Source organism: Eublepharis macularius, chromosome 2 (assembly GCF_028583425.1).
Source record: "Eublepharis macularius isolate TG4126 chromosome 2, MPM_Emac_v1.0, whole genome shotgun sequence".
Taxonomy (NCBI): domain Eukaryota; kingdom Metazoa; phylum Chordata; class Lepidosauria; order Squamata; family Eublepharidae; genus Eublepharis; species Eublepharis macularius.
Window position 1 is genome coordinate 151,831,801 of NC_072791.1, and position 21,651 is coordinate 151,853,451.

The following is a 21,651-nucleotide window of genomic DNA, read 5'->3' on the forward strand; positions in this document are numbered from 1 at the left end:
CAAACAAGCAATCATAAATGAGAAACTAAGAAACTGGCTTTCATACATCTGATTGGTTCTTCTGGGAACAGGATACTGGACTACAAGGAACCTTTGGTCTGATGCAGCAGGGCTCTTCTGTCTTATATTCAGACAGCTTTTAAAATAAACTAATGATGAAGAATTTTAAGTCTGTCTAATGAAGCTCTCTTCCCCAGTTTCATACAATGTTCCCAGGCATGAAGAGCCTGATTGAATCCAGTCCGTAACGCACAAGGAAAAAGGTCTTCAGCCCCCCCCCCACCTTTTCCCTGACCTGAAATGGTCCTGGAGGAACCTACTATGGCCTCATTGGAGAAATCTATGTGTACCCTATCAGTGGAGACCCCAAAAGGCAGTTGACTCCTGAAGTTGTTTCATGTTGGAAAATGGTGCAGCAGTAAGACTGAAGCCCCTTCTCCTTATGTACCATGATCCCAAGCTGAGTTGGGCCTGTGTGCACCTGGGAACTGAGATCCTTACACAATCTTGCAACAGACTTCTGACTTCATGGAACCAAAGAAAACTGTAAATAATGGCTAGCCCTTCAGTCTCCATGAACGCGTGATCAGGGAAAAGGGCGTATTATTTTGCTTTATGCAAAGGCACAGAAAATCCCTTCTTTTTCTCCTAAATTCTCTCTTAATTCAGAGACTTCGAAAATGGGAAAGAAGGCTGTTTTCTCCATTCCCACTGAGCTTTCTATGAATAACGAGAGCAAAGGCAGAGGACCCCCTCTCCCAAAGCACAGAATTTGGTAGAGGAAATTAATGTCAACTAGTGGGTTTTTTAAAAAAAAAACTTGATTATGTGAGGTGGGGGCTAGTGATGTCATGGAGCAGGTGAAAAATAAGTTCTGGTTCCTGAATTTTTGGGTTGGCTCGAAGATTCAAAGGCTTAATGGTAATGCTTACATTTCAAGAGCCACTGAGCTATCTGAAGACCAAGCTGACACAGCAAGTTCAAATGCCCGCTCAAATGAATGGAGAGGGAAGCACTCCCAATCTGGAAATTAGTCAAAGCAGAGACAGCGATCCCTTTATTTACAAGCCAGTAGCTGAGGTCAGCCGGCAGCCCTTCTCCCCAGCACAGCAGGAGAGTCTTCCAGGGCAAAAGAACATTCCATTCGAGGAAGACAATACAGGCCACGTGGGTTTGCCATCGCACTCCAGGAAGGAACACCATGTACAAGGAAAATAGGAGAAACACTAACGAGCTTCTATGTTGATTCCAGCCACAGAAAGGTGGTTACAAAAATGGGCCTGGGAAAACAGAAAGATCGCTTTCTGCAGCATCCCTAAGCAAACCTCGCTTCCGAAAAGCAATGACAGCCCCCTCCATAGCTTCAGCAATCAATCTGCTGCTCATTTTTACCCATTATTAACCCCTCCCCTCCCCAGCACACTGTTATTAAGCAGCTTGCAGCATTTTCTCAGGGTCTGGGATCGGGTGCAAGGGGGCTGATCCACGAAGGGAAAGCAAAGAGAATTGCACAGAGGAGAGATTAACCCCGAGGAAAGCAGACGGCAGAGGAAAAGCAAACAAGAAGAGCCCGCCCCGGATCGAGAGCGCAAGGCAGCAATGCAGAGCCAGAGAAAGAGGGAGGAGCGGCGCCTTGTAGGACGTAAGGAATGGGAGGGAGGAAAGCGCCCCACAGAAAGTGCTAGCGGGGTAGAGCCTCGCCCGCCGGCCGCGCTCTCAGAAAAGGCAGCCCGTGAGATCGAGGCGGGGGGCAAGATTGTCACTATAGAAGAGACACCGAGCCGCAGTTCACGAGAATGGATGAAGGTTTAACCGAGAGGTGGGGCTGGTTGGCTAAGCGCATACCAACCTTTCGCCGCTGTAGCTGAGTGTCCCCGAGCGGGCTGTGAACTTGGAGTGGTTGCTTCCTCTTTCTCTGGAAGGGGCGAATCGAAAGGAGGCTCCGATCTGACCCGCCCTGAGAACTTCCCCGCGTTCAGCTGGGAGGCACTTCCTGCTGTCCTATTGAGGCTGGCAGGCTGGTAGATAGTTCCCCCCGCCCCAACTTTCTGGCAGCTTGCCGATCTCTCTTTCCTCCGCTATTAGTCCTAGGCATGTTCCTTGGAAGTAAGTATCACTGTTCAGTGGGATTTGTTCCCAAGTAAGTGTGCACAGGATCCCAGCCATTCGTCATACTTCCCTGGCAAGAGAAGCAATACTATAAAGACGTTAAAAGCCAAGACAGTAAGGGGGAGGGGAGCTGAAGTTTGGAAAGCGCGCTAAACACGGGATAAGGATCCCCCCCCCTTTTGATTCCCAGCCGTTGCTGAGCTGGCCCTTAGCCGTATCCCTAGTGGTACAGACACCAGGACATTATGGCATGACCGGAGAGAAGCAGGAGCGCTTGGGAGAGGCGCCGCGGCATTCTCCGGTCCCTGCCTGCTGCTGCTTTAATGACCCCAGGCTCTGAGAATCACAGGTAGCCGCAAGGCACGCGGGGAGAGATTGGATGTGGAACGGAGCGTGCGCTGGAGTGAACTACCTTCATAGACGGGATTTGTCGCGCTCTTTATTGATCCAAGACTTTAAAATTTCCCAGAACCATTTTTTTCTTCCAGAGCCCAACATATGACGCAAGATATCGGTTTCTTCTGCCTGGGATATGAATATCTTGATCTCACTTTCTACGTACCTAATTGCCTGTGCTCTGTGTTTCAAGTAACAGAAAAAAGTATAATGTTTAGCGAGCAAGAGTTTACATTTAACAAGATGCAGAGGAGTTAGCCGTGTTAGTCTGTAGTAGCAAAATCAAAAAGAGTCCAGTAGCACCTTTAAGACTAACCAACTTTATTGTAGCATAAGCTTTCAAGAACTGTGATTCTCGAAAGCTTATGCTACAATAAAGTTGGTTATTGATATTAACAAATATCAATAGGGAGGGGGTTAGTAGCTATATTTGTCTCCTGCTGCCAACATAGTGCTATTTTATAGCTTTGGATATAAATGCCTCTACCTGTAACGCTTCATATACCTGATGAAGTGAACTCTGACTCATGAAAGCCCATGCCTTAACAAACATGTTAATCTTTAAGAATTCTTTTTGTTATGCAGTGAATGAAATAATTGCGCTAGAAAGGACACAACAGGGCATGAGGTTGTTGACCTTCCCTGCAATTAGTTTATAAACTTTTAATGGATGGGCCATAGCTACTATTTAAAAACAGTATTTAGCAAGCATAGTTACCTCCTTTCTCAAAACTATGTCACAAGTTAGTGCACAAATGAACCTACATGACTTTCAAAGCATATAGCTCTCCTGCACGTTGTAGTTTGGGATGTACATTGTATGTATATCTTAAATGCTACATGTGAGCCAGCCCACATTAGGAAAGGGTTGAAATAAACAATGAGGTGCATGTTCCAGCCTCATAGATATGATAGGGCCCATTCATAGATACCATTTTCCATTTTTTGGAATAAGGATTTCACTATATTTATTCCCCACTTTCCAATGGAGACTCAAAGGAGCTTAGATCATTCTCCCCTTTTTTATTTTTGGGTACGTTAGACTAACTAGATGTCTGGCCCAAGGTCACCAAGCAAACTTCCATGGGAGAGTAGGTAAAACAGACAGGAAGTGACCCCCAAGGGTCATCTAGTCCAGCCCCCTGCACCATGCAGTAAATTCTCAGCTATCTCTCCCTCCCTCAGTGACCCCTGCTCTATGTCCAGACAAAAGCAAAAAAGCCCCCTCTAGGATCCCTGACCAATTGGGCCTGGAGGAAAATTCCTTCCTGACCCAAAGTAGCAATTGACATTATCCTGGGCATATAAGAAAGGCCACAAGAGCCTAATACCCGCTTATCCCAGGCATTTGAACCTGGATCTCCCAGATAATAGCCCAGCACTCTCAACTGCTACACCATCCTCTGAGGCAGCTTTAAAGATCTCTCAGAAAGATCTTTTCCAATCCTACTATTCCCCAGTCCTTCAACTGGAATGCCAGCAATTAAATCTGACTCACAGCCAGCGCTCGACATTCATGGCCCTTTCTTATGTGCCCAGAGTACATTGGGGTCATGACTCGTGACAGAATTTTCCTCCAGGCCAGATTGTCCAGGGATCTTGGAGGTTTTTTGCCTTATTCTAGGCATTTAGCTGAGGTCCATGGGAGTGGGGGGAGTAACTGTGAATTTCCTGTATTATTCAGGAGGTTGGAATAGATGTCCCTTGGGGTCCCTTCCAGCTCTACATTTCGGTAAACACTTCCTTCTCAGATATAGCATGTCTCAGATAATTTATTACCCTAGTTATGTCCTATGACCTAGTTTTGCACACTTTTAAATTTCAGCTCTACAGTTACGGGCCTGAACACGTCAAGGTTTAAATGGGGATTTGGCTTCAGGTAGGTCAATGAGAATTGTCTAGCCTACAAACTAGTGCCACATAACTCAACTGACTTAAGGAGAACTGCTGAAATCCATAGTTCAAATCTTACCATGAACTCACAAGATGGCCTCCTTGTGTGTCACTAGTTGCCAATACTTCTGTAAAGATGGTCTATTATTTTCTCCCTATTGAAGTTAGTCACATGTAAGGCCATCATGGCAAGATCGGAAAGTACTAGAAGCACTTTAAAACCATAGCAATGGTCTTCAGTTGATAGCATACCACCTTTTATAGGAAAAAAAGATGCAAAAGAGAGTAGAGTTCTTTATGTTTAATTGGTGTGTAAAAGATATTGTGGTAAGCACTGCAGAACTGACAAGCCGAACCACCAAAACGTTCCCTGTTTAAAAGTTAAAATATAGACATTCTACCTTCTTCTGCACCCGATCCCAAGAAAATATATACAGTAAAAAAAAAATAGAAGTGGGTCCAGTGGTTCCGCTTGAAATTTAAGGCATTTTCTGATCTAAAAATGATGAAGACCCCTGCTGAGTGTGTGTGTCAAATAGCATTTTGGAAAGTTTGCATTCTTTTTAAGTAGAGGGAATATTGACAAGTGAGAATAAGTAGCCCTCATAGCGGACTGTTGTTTTTCAAACCTTGCTGGGTAGGCTGCAGTAGTGTGCAGCAACACATCCATTCAAAGGTCACTATGCAAAGGTCACTATTTGATCAAGCCCTCTTTTATGTTTAGAATTATTCATCCAGAAATGACCGTAAGCTAGATCTCTGATCCTTTTAGGCTGAATGTCTTTTAGTCCACAGAAAATATATTTTTCTTACCATAATGCTTACTAAAAAATATGCTCAGCCAACTAACATCCTCTACAAAATGGGGCACTGCTACAGTAGCCTTGAGGTACTTGTACAACAGGATTTTTTTTCTTTTTTAAAAAACCAGTCTTGTCCATTTTTTTAGGTGAGAACATTGTGTGCATGTTACAAACAAGGTCATTCATTTGGATTTCACTGTACTAGAGGTCAAAGTATGTGGAAATCTGAATGTGTTTAGAAACCACACTTGCCTTGGAGTGTTACTCAGCATGGCCTATAAGTTTCATTTTAGCCCACAGATAAGCACCTGACACACTTTGACTTCCTTCCCCCCCACTTCTCAGATACCATTTCAGAAGTTTCCGTTATACCAATTAATTTTCCATATCTCAACTACTATTTCAGTACACTCTATTACAGTGATTCATTGTCACAGAACTTCATCAGACAGGAGGTGAAGAGGCATGGAGAAAAACACTAGCTAATTTAGAAGGCTTCCCCTCTTTCTGGAGCAACAGGGCAACCACTCTAAATATTGCCTTCTACTGCTTAGAATGTGGCAACAACTAACCCCTCCCTCTTTGTTCATCTTGCAACCTGTTTAATCTCTTCCCTTTGCACATAACAGCTCTCTTGAACTAGCAAATGTTTAGGTTTCAAATGGGTTTTCCTCTTGCATACAAGATAGGGTCTGCCTGCCCAAATGAGAAAGAAAAGCAAGTATTTTGAGTGCAGAATCTTCCTTTTGACGGCAACCATGAACTCTAAGAAACTACAGCACAGACTCCTTAGAGAGTAGACATGAGTGAAAATACCATATTTACACACAGGAAACATCATAGGCCCTCCAAGATGTGACCAGTAGGGTTCTGGAAAGCAATCAACTCTGTAAAGTATATAAACAATCTCGCCGCTAAAACAGTTGCCCAGGGTTTAAGATTAATCTTACATTAAAAACAACTCTGAAGTATTTTTTTTCTTCCCTAGACCGTGCACTTAATTTCAATTATTTTGTCTTTTTTGAAGGGGTGATGGGCTCAACAGGCTCTGGCAACAGAAGTGCCTTAGCATCACAGAGCCAATTAGTGTTCCCTGATCCTCATGGCTAACACCCCCTTCCATGTAGTACACTGCTGTTGTGTTACACACCACCAGGATAGGGGGAAAACTCAAGAGCTGGGTTTCATCACACTGGATGTAGGTGCAGTATGCAAGAGGCAGTTAAAAGCTTTCCCTTTGTTGGCCTACAGTAGATGAATACCTAAAACAGCAGCCATCACTTTTTCTTGAAGCCAGATCTTTGCACTTCCCTTCCTTACTCATTCACTGCTGCGGCACACTGGGTTAACATTTTCACTGAGCTATCCACTACAATCCCAAGGTCTCTTTCAGTCTCAACAAGTTCAGACTATGTTAGCATATACTCGGCATTGGGATTTTTCTTCCAAAGTGCTTTCCCTTACTGAACTCTATCCGTGACCTTTTTTGTTCAATATCAGTGCCCTTCAAGCTCATCCCATTCCCAGTACAGCAATCAGGGCTCTCCCATCAGACAAAAGGGGGAGGCTGGCTAGCTCCACAGTCTAGGTTGAGGAAAAAGGCAAAGGAGGACTGTTCCGCACAGTCTCCAGCAACTTGCATACAATTTTACCCTCCCCTGCCACAAAATACAGGGAGACAAACAGTAGGTGCATGCCCTTTATTACAGTCTTGGCTTCAGATGAACGGGATGGTTAGGATGTGTGAGGGCTGAGATAAGTGATCGATTATCGGTACAAGTAGTCAGCCTGTATGTTAGCAGCAATCTCAGCTTCCCACTTGTCACCATTGTTCAGCAGCTTCTCTTTGTTGTACAGGAGCTCCTCGTGCGTCTCAGTGGAGAACTCAAAGTTGGGGCCCTGCAGAAAAAACTAAGGTCACATCCAGTCTCATACACAAATGTACAGAGAGGACCTCCTCCACACAAAAGGTAGGAGTATTGGCTTACTCTCTGTCTTGCTCAGATCAACTCAACCATCCAGATAATGAATCCAGAGTGGGCAGAGAGCAACAGAACCCACTCTGGATTCATTAGTTAGCCTGAAAGCTCCATATCATCAACCCATTCACCTCGACAATTGCATCAACTGGACAGGCTTCCTGGCAGAATCCACAATAGATGCATTTAGTCATGTCAATGTCATAGCGAGTGGTCCTCCGGCTGCCATCTGCTCGGGGCTCTGCCTCAATGGTGATTGCCTGCAGACAGGATAGCAAGAGAGATAACTCACTGGCATGCAATGTTCCAAAAGCCCCCACTCCAGAAGGCAGAGCAAGCTACATTAGAGTGCAAGAGGGATAACAAGTTTATCCGTGTTGTAACAGAAGCAATGGCATTAGACGTCAAGAGGCAGACACAGCAGAATTGGACAGAACTACTAAAACTGGGATGCTTGGAAGAGAAGAGCCTCAGATCAAACAAGCATGTCACACACTCAGTGAGGTTCTATTGAACTCCAGCAGCAAGGAGGAGCAGCCTTCCAAAAGCATCTACCCACCCTGCTGTGCCAGAGAAAAGCTATTTCTGGAACCAATTAGCATAAGCTACCACACAATAACAACATTACTTTAGGAGTTTAGCACATCTGGCTAGCAACTGCATGGATATGGAAGTTTGCCAATCAGCTGGCATACACATTCTTACACGGCTCAGATGGAAAAGGTAAGTCCCACTAAAGCCAATTGGGCTTACAAGTAAATTGGCATAAGACTGCATCTTTATGGTGAAAAATTTGGCAAACACCTTATTAGAGAAATCCCATCATCAATGGCATTATTTCCATAGGCATTAGGGAGATGTCTTTCAAGTGTAAGAAAATTGACCAGAAAGCTGTTATCTTCACAAAGCCACCCTGGGAAGCATGTGAGTTGTTTGAACAGTTGTTGCATCCCTATCCTTTTGGAGACAACCATACAAGCACCAGCACACAGGCAATTTAAGGAGAAGCATTCTCCACACTGAACTGCTTTTCCATAGTGTTACATCTAATCAAAATAATGCCATCAGAGATGGGATCTCCCTAGCCCATGTGGCCACACATTTATCTGAAGAATATCCATGTCCGATGAAGCACCATAAAGGAGTATTCCTATGCAAATAAGCAAACTTGAACTCGATTGAAAATTACCTGCCCCAAATTGGTTATTTATTTAATTTTTAACCTGCCCTCCCCACAAGCGGGCTCAGGGCGAGGTACAACATTGATGAAAATACAACGTAAAATCAATCATAAAAACAGATAAAATACTGGTTACCTTTTGGGACAACCAGTGTGAGTGGACTCTCCATACCCCTTGTAGAGGGAGACTGGTGGAAGGCTCGGCAATGATGGGCTAAAATTAGCCTCCACCATATGCCTGGCGGAACATCTCTGTCTTACAGGCCTGCCTAAATGATACAAGATCCTGGTGGGCCTGAGCGTCCTCAGACAGAGAGTTCCACCAGGTTGAGGCCAGCCAAACCTCCCTAGGGCCAGGGACCACCAGATGTTTTCCTGTTGAACGAAGTGCTCTCTGGGGCACATACAGGGAGAGACGGTCCCTTAGGTATGCTGGTCCCAGTCTGTTTAGGGCTTTATAGGTCAAAACCAACACCTTGAACCGGATCTGGAATTCTACTGGGAGCCAGTGAAGCTGCTGCAAGATAGGCGTAATATGTGTCCTACATGAAGCTCCATTGAAGTCTCTGGATCAAGCCCAAGGGCAGCCCTGTGTAGAGCGAGTAACAGTATTCTAACCTGGCGGTGACCATTGCATGGATCACTGTTGTTAGGTCCTGGGCCGAAAGGTAGGGCGCCCGTTGCCAGGCCTGCCGAAGGTGGAAAAAAGGCCGCCCATGCCACAGCCGTGATCTGGCCCTCCATAGACAAGGAGGAATCCAGAATCACGCCCAAACTCCTAACCAATGGTATGGGCACAAGTGGTGCCCCCCCCCAAAGTTGGGAGAAGGATCCTTGCCTCCGACAGTCCACGGCCCAAGTACAGGACCTCCATCTTCGCGGGATTCAACTTCAGCCTGCTACCCACCCAGACACGGCCTCCAGGGCTCTCAACAGGGTGTCGGGCAGAATCAGGTCGGCCTCCCATCAACAGATACAACTGGGTGTCATCTGCATACTGATGGCAACCCAGTCTGAAACTCCGCACCACCTGGGCGAGGGGGTGCATATAAAGATTGAACAACAGGGGAGAGAGTATCACCCCCTGTGGGACGCTGCACTCCAAAGGTTGGCATGCGGACAGTCTCTCCCCTAGGGCCACCCTCTGACCCCGACTGTGGAGAAAAGAGACAAGCCACTGCAAGGCCATCCCATGAATCCCCACATCGACAAGGTGGTGGGCCAACAACTCATGGTTGACTGTGTCAAACGCTGCTGAACGGTCTAACAAGATGAGCAGCGCTGCCCTGCCCTGATCCAGGTGCCTACAAAGATGGTCCTGTGAGGGCAACCAACACTGCCTCCGCCCCATGACCTGAACAGAACCCGGACTGGTATGGGTCCAGGACAGAGGTCTTTTCCAGGAACACCTTTCTTATGAGAAAGAATACCTCCTGAAAGAATACCTTACCAAGTTTCTGTAAGGATACAACTTCTATCTGCAGTATGCAGCTGGTAACTAAAGTGGAACATTTTTACACTCGGCTGCTACAGCAGTTGGAGAAATCCCTATCGTCAAGTTACCTGAAATTGGCAGAGGGGGAGAGGGGACAACAGGGGCCTCACCTGGGCTGGACAAATCGCCTCACAGAGCTTGCAAGCAATGCATCTCTCCTCTCCAGACGGATATCGGCGAAGGGCATGCTCCCCACGAAAGCGTGGGCTCAGGGGACCCTTCTCAAAGGGATAGTTGATAGTGGCAGGTTCCCTAAACATGTAGCTCAAAGTCATAGCCAAGCCTATGGGAAAGTGTACACAAAAATATTTAATTTAAAATAAGAACACACCATCCCCAAAGTTCAGGGCAAACTAGTACCATCCTGCTAAAGCAGCTACAACTTAATAGCAGTTACTAACATCCCAAAACCTTACAAAAGTGATACAATTTACTCTGCTTGGGATAAGCAGAAATTACTAGCAGGGCTACTGCCACAAAGCTATTTTACTCTAGTTTGACTTTCAAACCAGAATTTTTTTTCCTAGAGGATTCACATCACATTGTCTTCCAACTGCCCACTTTCCAAGAATTCCTGTTGTTTCCCAAGCCTACTTTACTATAATAGTGTTCAGCAGCTTCTTTACTATGCAGTCAAAGCAGAATTTCTCACCATGTAGATGGGAAGATTCAGGTTTTCCAACCTCCCCATCTGCATTGGTACCATTCCAAAGACCCCATCAGCTTCTGCAGGACAGGAATTGTACCTTTTCAATATCCTCTCCAACAGCACTTTTCCTTTGAGCTCAAGTCCTGCTCCTCAAACTGCTGCCTGTAATGAATCCTACCTCTTCGCCTGTTCCAAGCACTACCTACATGCTAGCTTCACCTCTGCCACTGCCCACCACTCTCCCACTCCAAGCACAGCATGAGGAGTGGGACTGGAGCCCAATGGGACTGGAGCACTCTCAATAAAACATCTGAGGAGAGGGGATAAAGTGGGCAATTCCCATCTCCTGAGAGAGTGTGAGTGTGTTGGGGGAGAACAGCAGATGTGGGGGAAGAGAGAGAAGAATCTTCATCACCAGTTCAAATGCCCATAAAAGGAGAATGAGGAAGCAATGCCATGTGGAAGCAGTTCAGGTAGCCAGCTCAATAGTGAACTGCACTTGCACCCACCCTCTTCTCTCCATTCACCTGTGGTGCCAGGACACAGTGCATCACTATGGCAGTTATCCTCACAGCTCCATGTTTCTCAATTGTGCCCCAAAAAAAGAGCATGCCTGTAACTTCCCCCCTCTAGTGCTGTATGAGGGTTGCCACCATAAGATCATCCAGGTCTATTATTGAGCTCCTTGGAGAAGAGCTGGATAAACATTAATCAGCTACATAAACATTAATAAGCGACATGAATTTAGAAGACTGTGTCAAGCCTCTACAATACAGCTGCAATGATGGAAGGATGACAGTAGGCTTCCTGCCAATGGAGTAAAAAATGGAGGGCAGCTAGCAGTAGCATGAAGAGCCAATAGCACAGATAAATGGAGTCTGCCATCAGAACAATTCATTCCAAGCCTACTCTTACATCTTAGCCTCAGGTTTTGTGACGCTTCTGATATATTAACAATTAAAATTAACCACTGCAAGGCCAAAATCTCCCGCTGCCTCCATCATGGCCCAGGACAGGGTTGCTGGGGAGAGTGGAAATGGAACAGGCTGTCAGCCTTTGCTCAGTAATCCATTCTATGATTTCATGCTTTTGACTCTTCCTTATGCTCACCCCCAAGTCAATGAACTCCATGCCACAATTATAGTACATATATTTCCTACCCCATCATCCCAATCTCAGCGTTTTCCTTACCTCGTATGAGCTCTGTCCACAGTAGGGTCTGTGCAGCCTTGTCAGTGATTGATTTCATGTCCGTCAGCTCCTCCTTTACATTTACATATTCTGCAGCCAAAAAAACCCCCCAAAACCCAAAGGTGAACAGTTGCTCTACAGAAAGGTTTAGTCCTATGAAAACTCCCATTACAAAACATATTGCAGAAATAAGTGCAGGCAGAGATCTTACATACCAATGTTCTTTGAAATAGAAATTTCTATCAAAACAAGTGCTCATGTACCATTCTCAGAGGAATCATGCCTTTGGGGCGTTACATGCACACGGTGCCACCTTCTGGGGGAAAGCATTAAAGAGAACATGCCAAGCTAACTTTTTAAAAATAGTAGCAATGTTTATTGAAAACTCATTACACTACAATGAAACTGCTAATACAAAAATCTTAAGTACAAGAGTTTATATTTGTAAGAAAAATCCACCACAAATTGCCAAGTTGAGAAATATTTTCACTTTTTTCATCTTAGTTAATTTGATCATCAAGATTGTACATCAAGATGTACTCCTTTCATCCTCTTCAGAAAGCTTAGGTTGAGATTTTTCCCTCAGTATCCTGCAAAGATTCTTCTTGCTACTATAATTACAAGTAACATCACATTTCTATAATGATAGAGTAAATTCATTAAATGATTCAACAAAAAGATCTCTAGAGTGAAAGGAATAACTATAACTAATCCTGTTTCTAACACTGCATGAATACAGTAGCACCTACAAGACTAATAAAATTTGTCGTAGTGTATGAGCTTTTGTGAGTCACAGCTCACTTCTTCAGATACAGCACCAAGAAAGTTGTTCATTTAAGACAATAGCTGTTACATATTGATTATTGTTTAGAAGAACATCATATATTTTAGCCATGTGATATTTACAGTGTTCAGCTACCAGCTCATCAAACTCAGTGAAAACACTCATTTGAGACTTTCTTTAAAAAAAATTGTAAGAAAGCTTCTTAGCTGAAGATGGAACAACTCTGTTACTGGTGATAAAAGTCTTATATACCTAAAATCCATTCCTTTCCCATCTAATTAAATAATGTAGCTTATATCTCCGTAATTTATCTCAAATGGCCAAAGCTAAGGGGATATCCCTGGGAACAATTTATTGTGATATAATTTCCAATACCGCCCTGACCCAGATAACCCAAGTGAGCCTGATCTCATCAGATCTCAGAAGCTAAGCAGAGTCGGCCTTGGTTAGTTATTGGATGGGAGATCTCCAACGAAGACCAGGGTTGTAGTGGCAGGAAATGGCAAACCACCTCTGTTAGTCTCTTGCCATGAAAACTCTAGCAGGGGTCACCATAAATCAGCTATGGCTTGAAGGCATTCTCCAATTCCCAACATCATAACAAATTGTTAATTACAAAGTTGTCATTTTTTCTGCCTTTTTTTAAGCTACAGAAAGAAGAACCTAAGGCCTGTTCCATAGCAATAGTTGAACTATTAAAGTTCTCTTCATTTTCTATGAATCATTTAAAAATCCAGTAAAGTTTTGTGGCATTATGATACCACATTATATTTGGTATCCCAAATCCCCAAGCTCTTCATTTAGAATATATTATGTTTGATTTGATCCCCCGTTTCTTTTTATTCTAAACAAATTCACTTAACAATGGACTGCCATTATTTTAATTTAACTCTTGGAATAGTTTGTGGAAAGCGTGTTAACAGATACATTAATTTTGGAATTATCATCATTTTGAGAGTATTTACCCAAAATGCGGAGCTTCCCTTTAATATCCCCTATTACTGCCTTGAAGTTATTCTCAATTAATTGTATCTTGACAGAGCTAATGTATTAAATACACCTGCTATTTATTTTCATTTGAGATAACCGATTATCATGGAGCAGATCAGATTGATTCATATTTATAAGTAGACCTTCAGTCTTTTCAGTGTTTAGTCAGCCACATCTGAGTATTCCTCTATAGTATTTTTAACTTGAATTCAACACAGACAAAAATATAGCCAAGCTGACTTTTGTGCTCCCTCAAAGACCATCTAGGAGCAGCTCTTATACCTATTAATTAAATTATATTTTGGGCAAGCACGTGCTACATCCCTAGAGAGATTCTTGTGTGTGGTGGATGGTGAACTTACTGTAGGAGGCTCTTGGGGCCGTGTTGCTGAGGTATCGAACAAGGTTCAGGCCCACTGGAGTCCCTAAAGAAAAACAGAAAGTTTGGACAACATGCCAGATAAAAGAATAATGATCCCTGAAGCCCAACACAACACAGTAAATACTGGGCTTGTGTAACCCTCAGCATAGCTTAACCTATTCCAAGTCCTTCATATAAGATCACTTCCAAACCATTAACATGAGATGCTATGACAGGCATCCTGCTACATCAGCCAACACAGAACCAGGCGACAGACATAGAACGTGGGCTTAAGGATGCTATGAATGCAATGGCGCAGCAGAGATCTGACCGCCACAACAGATCACTTAACATCATTTATAATAGGAGGAACCACAAAACAATAAAAGTTGATTGGAAATAGAATTACTACTTGCTTCTCTGTGACAAGAGTTTAAAATGTTAGGGCTCTTATTTAGAGAGAGAAAGAAGTGTTGAGGGAGAGATCATGATCAAAGTTATAAAATTATGAATGACGCAGAGACAACAGACAGAAGGTTGTTTTTGGCCTTCTCAGAATACTAAAACTCATAATCAGCTAGTGAAATATACTGGTAGAAGGTTTGAAATTGACACAAAGCACCTCACATGGAGTAGTGGTACTTCCTTACAAAATGCCATGACATCTACAAACATAGCTTTAAAAAAAGAATCAAGCTCACAGAGGGCATATCTGTCAACAGCTATTCATTTAAACATTGATAACAAAACCGAGCTTCTATACTGCCACTGAATATTCAACAGTCTGAAAACTGACAGCCAGCTTGGTGTAGTGGTTAAGAGCGCGGGACTCTAATCTGGAGAGCCGGGTTTGATTCCCCACTCCTCCACTTGAAGCCAGCTGGTTGACCTTGGGCTAGTCACGGCTCTCTGGAGCTCTCTCAGCCCCACCCACCTCACAGGGTGTTTGTTGAGGGGATAATAATGACATACTTTGTAAACCGCTCTGAGTGGGCATTAAGTTGTCCTGAAGGGCGGTATATAAATTGAATATTATTATTATTATCAACATTGTGACAAACAGCAAGAGCATCCTATTGCTTTCATGCCTTGCGTTTGGTCTTCAAAAAAAAAAATCTGGTTAGCAATTACTGGAAACTAGATGTCAAATAAATGGACTTTTGGTCTGAGACAGGAGAGCTCTTTTTAGTTTCTGTCTTTTAAAAGCAGAGGTAACATTCTGTAAAGCTGACAAGAGAAGAAGTCCTGCAGTCTGCCCTAGAAGTCCTCCTTACCTTAAAGCTCAATATTTTATCTACAGCATCATTGTTAACACAGATATAATACCTCCAGCACAAATGGTGCTTTAACAGCTATCATCCTGACAACAATCACCATTGCACATCAAAATTATTATCCTCATTTTACCAATAGTAAACAAAGAAAACAGTCAATGACTTGCCACAGCCATCGATCAAGCCAAACCCCAGCCCTGGAAGAAACTGTGTCTCTTCTGCAGCCCTACCTGCTCGGGAAGCTTGGCTCATCATCCAGAGCACACGCATTTTCAACATGAGTCCACGGTTACTCTGCGAGGGGAACAAGAAGTAACATTTTAGTAGCTATCAGAGTCGACTGTTACTCCAGGGTCTCGCATGCATCAATAGCCCAATGACTATTACTGTGACAGTATAAATGCATACAGGAGGCTGCATTTATTCCAACTAGCGACAGCTCTTCCTTCAGAAAAACCTTGACCCAAATTTGCTATCTGCGCATCTTTTACACGGGAGTTTCTACATCCCAAACACGTGCACGTCCACGAAACCACAGTCCCTTCCTCTCACTTGCTGCAACTCGTTCTGCTCCAGCAAGGAAACCCACGGTGCGCAAAGCCGACAGACAACTTCCGGTCTCCCTCCCCTTGGGCGGCGTTGAGCAGTATCAGGCGCAGACTAGCAAGCAGAAGAGCGCATGCGTGTCTACATTCCGCCTCCTACTCTCCGCCAAAACTCCGTTATGCGCATGCACCATTATCAGACCATCCGGCCTGTCACAACATGCGTAGTCCTATGCCCTCTGCGACCCTCAGTGAAGGTCCTACTACTTAGATGCTGCTGAAGCTTTCCCCCACACCCCCGGAATAATTTTTTGGAATCTGACAAAACGAGCATCTGCCCCACGGAAAGTCATAAAGGACAGAAAGGACTCACCCACTGAGACCTACAACAGACACCAGCTCCTTGCTCCGAGTCGCGGGAGAAACAACCGAGACCAATCACCAGCTGGCTGAATAGTCGTTGGGTGAGGGAGTTCTGAGAGGGGCGGAACTTTCTCTTTGGTTGGTTAGATTGGTAGGGAAAGGGGGAATGTTTAGGTGGGATGTTGACAGACATCTATGGCAACAACAGACATTGATTGGCTGCAAGAAAGCTTAGAACGCACGTGGATTGCCGGACAGAATTTAGGGAAGAAGCAGAGTGTTTCTGTCTGTTGGAAGCAGAGCATGCCCGCGTTCCTTCTGTTCATGCAGGGGTTGGTCGTTTAGTTGTCACTCGTCTCATTTATTTTTGCTGTAATAAAAGTTAATCTAATAACGTAGCAGTACGGGGTATAAATCCCCGTTGGCTTCTTTAGCACTAGCAACCAGTCGCTGTGCAATGTTTAGAAAACCGCTAAGGTAGTCACATGAAAAAGTTATAACGCTAACTAAAAATTGAGTAATTTCGTGCAGCATCTAATAGTAATTTGCATGTGTGAGTGACCCGTCACACCTCTTAACATCAAATCTCCTCCTTACAGTTCTCCAAAGCAGCCCAGACGTTTTTATGGAGTCTGTTTAACCTTCAGCCTGGAATCATCAAGTACTGAGTTCACGTGAATGAACTGAGCCTGAAAAACTAGATAAAATGTGTGGAGGGGGATGGAAGGCTTTACTTCAGAACTGTTTGGTTATAGGAAGGTCACCAGAAAGGCAAGCTTTCATCATTGTGTGATGGTCTGCTGATGCCAGAGGTGAAATTGTAAAGAGTTTTTGTATATTTTTCTGAGAGTCTTTTCAAGTTATGAAGTTAGGCATGGTGCTGTTGAAAGCTGTATTATTCATTGATAATATCACAAGTACCATCCTATAGGTGCCATGTGGTTTCAGAATCACATCTCAAAACCACTACAAATTTCAATGTTCCTGGTAGCTAAGGAATGTGCTGTATTGTATTTTCCCAGAATGATATATTCCAGTAGAATCCAGAGAGAATGCAATATTAGGCATACTTCCTTGAGGGAAGGCACCCTGGCTAGCATGCAACAGTGGATGATTTGTTGCTCTGTAAATTCACTGATTGTCAATTTAAAGGTAAAGTACTAAGTCATTACTGAACCATGGGGGATGTCACATCACGATGTTTTCTTGGCAGACTTTTTGTTACAGGGTAGTTTGCCATTGCCTTCCCCAGTCATCTACACTTTACCCCAGGAAACTGGGTACTCACTTTACCAGCCTTGGAAGGATGGAAGGCTTGAGCTGGCTATTTGAACTCAGCTTCTGCCAGGATCGAACTCAGGCTATGAGCAGAGCTTGGGCTGCAGTACTGCAGCTTACCACACTGTGCCATAGGGCTCTTGATGGTCAGTTTATAGAGTGACAAACCTACCACAGAAGGCTCACAGGATTTCAGTACTACACTAGTATGGAAATCCAAAACTTTGCATTACTATGAAAGCTGAGTATCTGAGTGGCTTGCTCTGTCATTTAAAAAAAATCTATATAAAAGGAGTGATAATTGGTGCCATCTGGCAGCCCTTTTGGGACTGCTTTACTCAGGAGAGTCTGACTTGGTTCCTACTGTCAGGTTGTTCTTGGCTACTCCTTCCTTTTATGTTTTCCTGCTCTACATGTACTTCAAATATTAACTGAATCTATAAATGTTTTCTTTGCTCTTTTATCTCTTTGATCTCTCCTGTCTTGGATAGGGTTATACTTCCCTTGGAAAACCAGGTTCGCAGTTTGGGGTTACTGCTCAACACAGAAGTCACTTTAGAAGTCCAGGTGACTATGATGGCTTGACGTGCTCTTGCCCAGTTTCAGTTGATGCACTAGCTGCTCTTATTCCTTGCTCAGTCAGATCTAGCCAGTTATCCATGCCTAACGTCTACATTGAACTATTTGCAGCATGCTGTACTTGGGGCTGCCTTGAACAACATTCAGAAGCTGCAGCTAGTGCAGAAAGTTGCAATTAAGACTGCTTGTTGGGGCCAGCTACCGAGAGCCTGTGACCTATTTCTGCACTTACCCTGGCTACTGATCCGTTCCTCCTGAGCACAATCCAAGGTCTTGGTTTAGTCCTTTAAAGCCCTACATGGCTTGGGACTGTGGTATCTGAAGAACGGTCTTCTCCCATATGCCCCTGTCTGGGAATTAAGATTACAGGGAGAGGCTCTCCTCAGATAAAGAAGCTCACCTGAGAGAAGGTCTTTTTAGTGGCAGTCCCACAACTGTGGAACAGCATCCCCTGGCCCCCGCTCTTTAGGAGCAGCTGAAAACATGTTTTATTTAGGGCTGCTTTTTAATTAACTTTGTTTTAATGTTTTTTGACAGACCTAAACTGTTTTTTAATGTTTTATTCATATTATGACCATGTTTTAAAACATTATCTCATTCAGTTTCTGACTATCATTTTACTTCTATTGTAAGTCACCTTGAGTTTCTGCAAAGTAGAAAGATGGCTATGGCGGACCTCTTACAAGCCTTTTGTCATCCTGCCATTCACCCTAAACCTTCCTCTTCACAGGTACATGGCTTCCCAGGCAGGGATGGGCTGGTCACCACACGCCATCTGTCTAGCCTCTAATTTAGCAGTCAGAGAGAGCCCTGACCCAAATCCTCACTGGATCCCCTCTCTCCTGTTCCAGAGGAGGCCAGCCAGAGGATCCCCTCTCTCCTGTTCCAACTTCAGGCCAGCCAGGCTTCAAACAAAATTAGACTTTATTTACAAGATGGAACATAGGAGTGAATGGTTCTAAACTCATAAACAAACAGGGGGTTAAACAGAGAATGTTTCAAAGTAACAGTACAGGTTTGTAATTAGTTATCTCTCTACTGCCTCCTCTCAGCATCTCCAAAAGCCTTCTACCAGCCTCTCTCTCTCTTCCCCCAGTGGAACCAACTCTCATTGGCCCAGCATTCCACTCCCTCTCATTGGTTGGTTTCTCAGGAGAGGTGGAGCTGGAGCCAGCCCTGTCTATCACTTGTCCCTCCTCCTACAGATTGTCAAAGGTGGAACTTATTTTTAGATCTCTACTGTACACAATGAGGGCCTTTTCCTCTGTGTTTGTGTGTTTCCTCTATTTCCCACACCCATTACCTAGATAAACACATACTATATAACCATTTTCGATACCTTATACTACAAACTTTCCCCCCTTTTTAAAAGAATCACGTTAAATAACAACAACATTCAATTGATAAACCGCTCTTCAAGACAACTTAATGCCCACACAGAGCGGTTTACAAAGTATATTGTTATCATCCACACAACTGGGGCTTTTTTTCAGCCAGAACGCAGTGGAACGGCAGCAGAATTCTGAGGGGCTGTTTGGTGTTGTGCAGAGATCTGGCATGAGTGGCTGCTTGGGGAGGGGAAGCTGAATCGTTGCGAGGAATGGGTCTCCCCAATATATATGAGGGACTTGCCTCAGCTGGTCTGGGGAGGGTATAGAGATGGGGCTGGAGAAATTTTGCGCCCCTCAGAATTTTGCGCCTGGGGCAAGAGTTCACAACTATTGTGATAAGTATGATCCTACTGGATAGTTCCTATGTCATTTAATACCACCCCGCCCACACACACACACAAAAGGTAGTGGGTTCTGTCTCACAGTTGATGTAAATCCATAGCACATGAAAATATTATTTCAAAGAATCCCGTGTGTTTCTCCCTCATTTCCCTCTTGAGAGTTCCACCACCTCTTTTCCCAGAACAAAAGCCCTGCCCGCAACAGAACACCCTGTGAGGTGGGTGCAGCTCAGAGAGCTCCTAAAAGCTGTGACTGACCCAAGGTCACCCAACTGGCTTCAAGCGGAGGAGTGTGGAGTTCTGGTTCTCCAGATTAGAGTCCCACACTCTTAACCACTACACCAAAGTGGCTATCACATTACATTTTATAAAACATTCAATTTTATGAAATACTTACACCCTTTTCCATATTTACGAAACTTGTAACTCTTTTTCCCTGGACAAGGTCTCTGAAATTATGCTGCTCATGTTATTCCTTGGTCAAACTTCAAGACCTGGAGCATAAGGCTCCAATGGAATACTATGTTGTTTCAATCTCATAACTCCTTCCGTAGGAGAGTTTGGTATATCCCACATGGGAATTAACTGTTTCTCCTTCCTTTTTCCCACACATGCATATAGCATCAACTGCTCTCTATTATAATAGGGCGTTAACATATTTGGATGTATCACTCTGTATCACTCTGCATGCTTGTCATACCATAACTTTTGTCTGTTGGGCTTTCTGTATGTTCTCTCCAGGTATCTGCATTGCAGTTTTCAGATTGTTCTGTAAAGTTTCTATATACTGGATCACACTCTTTGGATCATCAGAGATTTCTCCTTTCCATCTCTCTGACACTGTCAGTGGAGCCTCTTACTCTTCTCCCGTACAGCAATTCAAAGGGATTAAAGACAGTACTCTCTTGAAGGACCTCTCAGTATGCAAATAACAGGTTTTGCAATTTCATATCCCAGTCACCAGAATGGTCTGAATACACTTTAAGCATTTTCCCCCAAGGTGCCATTAAAACATTTGGGGACTAAATTGGCCCTCTGCAAAGTGTAGGAACACTCTTGGGGTGGTGCAATGACATCACTCCTGGGAGTGACATCATTGCACCGCTCCAGGAGTGCGCAGGGAGGTCTGTTCCCATGCCTGTCCCCTCCGCTGGCCAGATGACTGGAGGTGGGGGGCGGAGGGTGGGAGCAGGAGCAGGAGCAGGAGTCCACTGCCCCCACCAGGGGACCTGGGATCCCTAGAATGAACCCAAGGAGTCAAGCTCCTCTTTGTTTAATGGTTTCCAGCCTCAGACGCCAATTGACCAGAGTCTCCATAAATATAAAAATTTGGTTGCTTCTAGGGTGCAAAACTTTGCTTTCAACATTTGGAGGAGGGAGTGATTTATATTTCCAATTTTGACAATGTCTACGTTTTGCTTTTAGGCTGTTTGGACATTACTGTGTAAAGTGCTATATATGCCAAAATACTATGCAAATAATGTTAATAAATAGAGTCAAGAGGAAACAATGTGGAGGTTTGATATGAGAGCTTTATTAAAGAAGCGAAACACTTGCATGAAATCTGTAGATATCTGCAAAACATGTCAGCAAGGCAATCCTGAGTACAGTTGCTAGGAAGAAAGTCCCTTTGAATTCGGTCAGATGTTCTAGTGAGTAATCACACTTAGGTACAAGCTGCAGATTTTGATGAGAGGAGAAATCAGAGTTTAGGGTATAATTAATATGCGGAAAGTGATAGTGGAGGAATTGGGCCTACCAGAAAAGTTATACCTATGAAAAGAAGCATAGCTACATGGAAAATACATGAGCAACAGAAGGACTGTTGCACTGATTTTACTTCTGAATCTGTTTGGAATTAAACTGCCTTAAGGACCCAGCCTTTATAATTCACCCCCATACATTCTCTTATCATTCTGTAGAGACTCCTGATTTACTGTACCAATATGGTTACACTAATGTAGGTGATTATTTCATTATAGAGGTGGCACAGTCCTCTCGAGAAGGGACTGGTCCCATTGTTACCAAATCAGGTTGCAAAACTGTTTTT

General features: G+C 43.9%; 2 protein-coding genes across 6 annotated transcripts in view; both read right to left on the reverse strand.

Annotated features, from left to right (window-relative positions):
* Nucleotides 1-1,920, reverse strand: part of TCIRG1 (T cell immune regulator 1, ATPase H+ transporting V0 subunit a3) — a 28,078-nt gene extending 26,158 nt beyond the window's left edge. For all 4 annotated transcript variants that reach the window (XM_054970403.1, XM_054970405.1, XM_054970402.1 and 1 more), the window contains exon 1: nucleotides 1,850-1,920. The gene's annotated coding sequence lies outside the window, so the exon portion shown is untranslated. The remainder of the gene's footprint in view (nucleotides 1-1,849) is intronic.
* A 4,966-nt stretch (nucleotides 1,921-6,886) lies between these two features.
* Nucleotides 6,887-16,116, reverse strand: NDUFS8 (NADH:ubiquinone oxidoreductase core subunit S8). 2 transcript variants are annotated; one of them, XM_054970163.1, is made up of 7 exons: nucleotides 16,023-16,116; nucleotides 15,335-15,398; nucleotides 13,832-13,894; nucleotides 11,696-11,785; nucleotides 9,966-10,138; nucleotides 7,312-7,440; nucleotides 6,887-7,100 (listed from the first exon to the last, which is right to left on the reverse strand). In XM_054970163.1, exons 2-7 carry the CDS (start codon nucleotides 15,381-15,383, stop codon nucleotides 6,969-6,971), a joined length of 636 nt encoding a protein of 211 aa, XP_054826138.1. In that variant the 5' UTR covers nucleotides 15,384-15,398; nucleotides 16,023-16,116; the 3' UTR covers nucleotides 6,887-6,968. The 2 variants fall into 2 exon arrangements, with proteins under 2 accessions (XP_054826138.1, XP_054826139.1); XM_054970164.1 differs by lacking the exon at nucleotides 16,023-16,116 and adding an exon at nucleotides 15,657-15,684.
* Between the last annotated feature and the right edge of the window lie 5,535 nt (nucleotides 16,117-21,651).

Coding starts and splice junctions, on each gene's coding strand:
- NDUFS8 (XM_054970163.1), bottom strand. CDS start 15,383: ATGTTGAAAATGCGTGTGCTCTGGATGATGAGCCAAGCTTCCCGAGCA. Junction 11,786..13,831: donor GGCCCCAAGAGCCTCCTACA/GTAAGTTCACCA, acceptor TTTTGGCTGCAG/AATATGTAAATGTAAAGGAG. Junction 10,139..11,695: donor GTGGACAGAGCTCATACGAG/GTAAGGAAAACG, acceptor ACTTTCCCATAG/GCTTGGCTATGACTTTGAGC.